This window comes from Palaemon carinicauda, chromosome 23 (assembly GCF_036898095.1).
Source record: "Palaemon carinicauda isolate YSFRI2023 chromosome 23, ASM3689809v2, whole genome shotgun sequence".
NCBI lineage: Eukaryota > Metazoa > Arthropoda > Malacostraca > Decapoda > Palaemonidae > Palaemon > Palaemon carinicauda.
Genome location: NC_090747.1, coordinates 103225469 through 103232968, shown reverse-complemented (window position 1 = coordinate 103232968; position 7500 = coordinate 103225469). Strand labels below are relative to the sequence as shown.

General features: G+C 33.3%; 1 protein-coding gene across 5 annotated transcripts in view; it reads left to right on the top strand.

Moving 5' to 3' along the window:
- LOC137617323 (glutamate-gated chloride channel-like) overlaps nucleotides 1-7500 on the top strand; it is a 123848-nt gene that overhangs the window by 68349 nt on the left and 47999 nt on the right. For all 5 annotated transcript variants that reach the window (XM_068347336.1, XM_068347337.1, XM_068347334.1 and 2 more), the window contains one exon: nucleotides 3337-3401. In XM_068347336.1, coding sequence (XP_068203437.1) covers nucleotides 3337-3401 — 65 coding nt within the window. The remainder of the gene's footprint in view (nucleotides 1-3336; nucleotides 3402-7500) is intronic.

Genomic DNA, 7500 nt, shown 5'->3' with positions numbered 1-7500 from the left:
AGATATGTCCACAAAACATCTGTATAACATGATTGAGCCAACACATAAAAAGAAATAAGAAGGACATCCCTAACTACATATGTGGCGAAAACAAAGAGCACCCGGAACCTCGTTGCTCAGAAAACCCGCCTTTAACCTCAGTAGGAATAGAAGGGAAATTCGCTTGACCTGAAGTGGAGAAAGAAATATAAAAGCATATAAACCTGCCCATTATGTAAATCCCAAAAAGAAAAAAAGAAAAAAAACTCCTGACAATGACAAATACGAAATGATTCCCAGAGAAAAATCGACGCGTTCAAAACGTGAATGTTTATGATCTCCGCTAGAAAAAGACAATGCTTCTTTCCCTTCTGAGAAGAGAGAGAGAGAGAGAGAGAGAGAGAGAGAGAGAGAGAGAGAGAGAGTACGAAGGGTGATGAAAAATTATGACCAAGACTGAATTTGTCGAATTTTTAGATAACCAGAAATAAATCTTTTGCATACATATATACATACAGAGAGAGAGAGAGAGAGAGAGAGAGAGAGAGAGAGAGAGATTACAAAGGGTGATGAGAAATTATGATCGTCTGAATGTTTAGAGTTTTTATATATGTAGAAATAAATCTTTTGTATACATATATACATACATACCGAGAGAGAGAGAGAGAGAGAGAGAGAGAGAGAGAGAGAGAGAGGTGATGAAAATTTATGATCAAGACTGAATTTTTCCTGTTTTAGATATAGAGAAATAAATCTTTTCTGTAAACGAGAATTTATTCCTTTTACTGAGTATCAAAATACTCATCGTGATCTTTTTGAGAAAAAATAATGAAAAAGTAGGAAGATAAAACTTGTGATACATAAAGCTACATAACTATAAAATAACAGATAAAAGAATTCTTGGGTACCAACGATGACACATCAGATTGAAAATAAACATCCAAATATACTTGAAGCAAAACCAAATGAATAAGAATAAACTTATTGACTAAGAATAAGTGATAACACTAAAGGGTAAACATCAATCTTTGAAAGAGATGCTATATAATTTTTTGCAGTTCATCTCTCTCTCTATACCTCTGGAAAAAAAAAGTCTTAATTCTCATTATTATTAGCATTATTATTACCCTTATTTACGAACAAAAGACCACCACGTAAGAAACGCTAACACACCACGAAAAATAACCGAGCAGAACACCTAAGAATAGGAAAAATAACCAAAAAGAACACCTAAGAATAGGGAAAATAACCAAAAAGAACACCTAAGAATAGGGAAAATAACCAAAAAGAACACCTAAGAATAAGAAAAATAAAGTAGCAGCACACGTAAGAATAAGAAAAATAAAGTAGCAGCACACGTAAGAATAAGAAAAATAAACATGCAGGAACACCTAAGAATAGGAAAAATAAACTAGCAAACCACATAAGAATAGGAAAAATAAACAAGCAGAACACTTAAGAATAAGAAAAATAACCATTCAGAACCCCTAAGAATAGGAAAAACAAAACATTCAGAACACCTAAGGATATGAAAGATTAACAAGCAGAACACCTAAGAATAGGAAAAATAAACAAGCAGAACACCTAAGAATAGGAAAAATAGCTAGGAAGAACACCTAAGAATAGGAAAAATAAACAAGCAGAACACCTAAGAATAGGAAAAAGAAACAAGCAGAACACCTAAGAATAGGAAAAATAAACAAGCAGAACGCCTAAGAATAAGAAAAAAAACACTCAGAACCCCTAAGAATAGGAAAAACAAAACATTCAGAACACCTAAGGATATGAAAGATTAACAAGCAGAACACCTAAGAATAGGAAGAATAAAGAAGCAGAACACCTAAGAATAGGAAAAATAGCTAGGAAGAACTCCTAAGAATAGGAAAAATAAACAAGCAGAACACCTAAGAATAAGAAAAAAACATTCAGAACACCTAAGAATAAGAAAAATAAACAAGTAGAACACCTAAGAATAGGTAAAATAAACAAGCAGAACACCGAAGAATACGAAAAATAAACAAGCAGAACACTTAAGAATAAGAAAAATAAACAAGCAGAACACCCAAAAATAGTGAAAATAAACAAGCAGAAGACCTAAGAATAAGAAAAATAACCAAGCAGAACACCTAAGAATAGGAAAAATAACACGGAAGAACACATAAGAATAGAAAAAATGAACAAGCAGAGTACCCATGAATTGGAAAAATGGTAAAGAACAACACCCAAGAATAGGGAAGATAACCTAGAACAACACCTAAGAATAAGAAGTACGAATACCAAAGAATAACGCAAGGCAACGGGGAGAAAGAGACTGGAATGAAGAATCCTGGAAAGGACCATCGGAGGATTTCCAATAGTTTCCAGAACCCTTTGTTTACATAGCGCACCGACTTTCCAATGTTGGGACGGCTGGGGAACGTCTATCGACGTGGATTTCATGAAACAACAGAATCTGAAGCCATTTGGGGGGGATGGATGAAGCGACGTGAAACGCTTATTCAATAAAGTGTCTTGAAACATATTGAGATTTTCTGTGACGTGGAATTTCATCGAGTGCCGATATTCCTTAGCCATAGTATGTTTTGGTCGTATTGGTAGTATAAATGGGTAGGAGGAATGCATTTCTGTATATATATATATATATATATATATATATATACCTTTACACCAAACTTGCGACTGATTACTCGGTACCCAAATTCTTTCTTAGGTCAAAATGTTATCAGGTCGCAGACGAAAGTCGTTTTATATAAATATATATATATATATATATTTTACATATAAATTAATTACATTATATATATATATATATATATATATGTGTGTGTATATATACAGTATATATATATATATATATATATATATAGAGAGAGAGAGAGAGAGAGAGAGAGAGAGAGAGAGAGAGAGAGAGAGAGAGAGAGAGAGAGAGAGAGAGAGAGAGAGAGCAGCACTGCAGGAGGAAGGACTCGTTCGTTCATCACCTTTATACTTGCATATCCTGAATTTTTCGACGAGCAGCGCTGAGCATTCTCCGAAAAAAAAATAAAATGTTTTCCATCGGGTTCTAGATTTTAAAATTCAACTGATGTAGAGATATCAAACTGTGCTTGATGCAGAGTATAGAATATAAAATCCCAGCAATTTTTTACTAGCCGTTGAGCTCCTATTTTGCAAAAAAAAAAAAAAAAAAAAAAAAAAAAAAAAAAAAAAAATGCACACTTTTTTCTAGATTATGTTCATCCAGAGTTCTTTTTGTATATATAAGTGAGTACGTTTTATATTAGCATTTGGAATCATTGCTTACCTTTGCCATGCAATATATCACTAAATAATTATGTTATCCTTTTTTTTCTACAGGGCCAGCTGTTGTCCATATTAACATCATGATCAGGAATGTCCAGACGATATCAGATGTCAAGATGGTAAGTGGACATTATCATAATAGTTGATAATGAGTATGTATGTATGCATGTGTGTATCTATGTATGTATATACATATATATACACATATATATACATATATATGTGTGTATGTACGTGTATATATGTATTTGTACATATATGCACACACACACACACACACACATATATATATATATATATATATATATATTATATATATATATATATATATATATCGTATATATACGATGACATGAGTTTGAAACAGCAATTTCATAATAAGACTAATTACAAACGATTTTTTAAACAACTTAAATTCAGCCTTATCAACACTTCCTTAATTGTTCCAAGAAGAGAGATTGGCATCCTAATTAGAAGGTAGAATTTTTTTTTTCTTTTTTTTCAAGTCCCGAAGTCTAATGGTGGAGTTTTTGTTTTCTCCATTTTCTGTTGCACCATCTTCCTATTTTCCTTTTGAAAATGATATTTTGTTACTGACTTCTCCAATTTCCAAAATCCTATTCTTTGTTCAGGAAATTTTTTTTTCTATTATTCCTTTGATGGCTTTTAATTGGTATGTTTGTATCAATTTGTGTATTGCTGATTCAAGTTTTGTTATGATATGAATGTGATGTATTACATGAAATTTTCGGTCAACCATATCGTGAATCTTTCGGTATATCAATTCTCTCTTAAGTGTAAAATGGTTATTATTTTTATATTCTTATAAATACTAAGTATTACGGGGTACTTTAGAAGCAAGAGCCCGTTCTGATATTAAACCAACTTGATCTACAACCAACAGAAGACGTCGAAGATTATGGAAACTATGACCCCTTTTTAGCATGCTAAAAAAATTTATTTTTGGGAAAGTTGCCAAAGATCAAATGGCTTGACCAATCTTTCCCACCATTCATGTCCAGAATTTCGAATTTTCTTCTTTCTTTATTTTTCCCCCCATTTTTCCAGCTAAACTATTTTTAAGATGGAAGCAGGTCAGAACTTTTCTTAAGTGGCCAGTTTTTCTGTCTTATCCGTTTAGATCTCAAACAAAAATCTCTGTTCTTTAATCTAGCTTTACTTTTGTATCAATTACGTGTCAATAATTTTCGCATATATAAGTCAGTCAGCAAGATATTTATGACGTTAGTTTATATGCAATTAATCGAATAATTAGCCATCTTAAATTCACTACAGTTTATACCATGATTGGCAATTTTGTTATGATATTACTTGGATACAATACAAAATAAATGAAACATTATTTCTTTCTAAAGAGATTTCTTTTTGGTTCTCTGCTTAAAATAAAAAAGAAAAAGTTTTTTTATTCAGATTTTTAATTGAACATTTAAACTTTGAATACGATAAATAATTCTACTAATGTTTTTTTCATTTAATGTTTCAATTTTTTATATTTCAACTCTGGTACAAGGTTTAATCGTTCACTTGTAATAGAAGAGTAATACTAATCGCAGCCCAAAGTAAAAATCTAGCCTTTATCAAAATACAAATGTCGAAAACGGGAGAGAATACAATAAGACCACAAGTACTTGGATTAAAACACAATCCAAAAACATTTCCTGAACACTTCGTCTTTCCTTTTTAACTCAGAGCTCCGTTCACAAACAGTCCAAAGACATCTTGTTTAATGTTCTGTGACAAATAAATTAAAAAAGACGAGACAAGTTATCTCTTAACTGTTAACAATCCTTCCTTTAATCCCCTCACTTGAGATTTTATTGCGAGTCGTCTATTCCTTAAAAGGAATCTCATCCTTGCGTCTGACTGTGTAAGAAAGATATGTTTCAAATGCAAATCACATTTCCGCCCATTTCTGCTTTGTGACGCGTGACTTCGAAAGGAGAAGGCGTGGAGAACATAAGTTTCGGATATAAATCTTGGAATCTTGAAGGGGTTTTGAATTATGGACGTTGTGGGTAACTTAATTTCCTAAAGATGGTCCGATAGATTTTATTCGTGTGGAGATAACACATATTAGGAAAGAAAATTCTTAATTTTCTAAATTGTCATACTGGAAAAAACTCGGATTTTTATAAGAGAAAAAAATACGATCCCAGCTTAGTCACTTCATTATTGTAACGTCAAACAAATTTAAACGAGGTATTTAGAACATCTAAAATTGTGCAAAAATTTGATAAATTTAGTCAGACGTACGTGCATACACAAAAACTATATAATTGATATGATTCTAAAAGATTATTTATATTTATACCAATTACGGACTAACTTCACACAACAAAGAACAGACGTTGTAAAATCTTTTAAAACTATCTTTTTGTAGTTTCAAAATCTGCATAATAGTCACAATTACAAACAAATATCTGAAATTCACCTTCAAAGAATAATTCAGTTCCCTTTACCTTCTTCTATCTCTGCCATTTATCGTACAGTCATCAGATATTTTGATACCTTGATATGGGTCATATCAATTATATAATTCACAGTTCCAATTTATGTGTATGGACGTATTAAACTGCTTCATATCAAGGCATGATCTCATGTTTTGAATCACTAGGATTAAAAAAAGCTTATTTATAAAGTAACCAGATATGTCAAGTGTAGCAGAAACCATACAATATATTAAGAGTTAAAAAGGACAAATATACAACTTATTTCCATATATTCTCATTATCCACCCTTCTAAATCATCGTCTCGAGCCAGGAAGATCTAAAAGCAGACCCTTCTCCAACACCCAAAATACATTCGACTTCTAATCAGCATTTGCCAACGTTGATGCTATTATCACGCTGGTCATTTTCATCTCCGTCACCTTCATCATGCCTGTTAGTATAATCTCGCTATTTCTAACCCAGTCACCAGCTATAGTCTCTCTCTCTCTCTCTCTCTCTCTCTCTCTCTCTCTCTCTCTCTCTCTCTCTCTCTCTCTGTAATATCTGCAAACTCTGCTCATATTATACCAACATTGCTTTTCTTAATTTCAACTCTCACAACTACATCACATCTGTGTGTGCGTGTGTGCGTAATATATACAAACTCTGTTCATGTTATACTCACATTGCCTTCACCAATTCTCTCTCTCTCTCTCTCTCTCTCTCTCTCTCTCTCTCTCTCTCTCTCTCTCTCTCTCTCTCTATATATATATATATATATATAAATATATATATATATATATATATATATATATATGTATATATATGTATGTATATATATATATATATATATATATATATATATATATGTATATATATGTATATATATGTATGTATATATATATATATATATATATATATATATGTGTGTGTGTGTGTGTGTGTCTGTGTGTAATATCTCCAAACTCTGTTCATGATATACAAACATTGCTTTCGCCAATTCCAACGCTAACAGATACATTACGAACCCCTACCCCCCTCTCTCAAATCCTCAATAAGGATTACTATTCTCAATTCCCCTCATCCTAACAACATTTCATCACAACTCCAGCATCCACTCATCGGCCATAATCATCCAAAGCACATCCGAAGGTTTCTTTAAAGCCTCACTTTCAAGGGAGCGATGCGTTCATCTCCATTCTTCATTTCTGGTGTCCCCTGGCGGTCGGTCTGGCAACGTCCCTGGGGTAATGTAAACAAGCCACTGCTGTCCCCGCCCCCTTAAAAAAGGGGGAGCAGGGGAGAGTTGGGGGGGGAGTAGGTAGGGGGAGAGGTTTCATTTTTAAGAATTGCTGAGTAGAGACCACGAACCGAACAGAAGAAAAGTCGGTCATGCGGATTCCTAATTCTCCCGTGACTTGAGATGATGTTTCCATCTCTCTCTCTCCCTCTCTCTCTCTCTCTCTCTCTCTCTCTCTCTCTCTCTCTCTCTCTCTCTCTCTCTCTCTCTCTCTCTCTCTCGCCCACATAATAATGACGGCCGAGGTTTTCCGTTCGTTTCTTCCTCTTCTTCGCCTTCTTCCTCTTTCTTTTCAACAAGAGCTCCTCCTTTTCTCTTTGGGGCTTTTATCCCATCGTGGAAAATGAGAAGGATCCGATGTGAGGCACATTTTTGCTCCCGTTATCAATGGGATTATTTTCTATACTTGGTAGACTCAAACGGGGGTTAATTTCGGGATCGTAAATTATTATTATTACTATTATTAT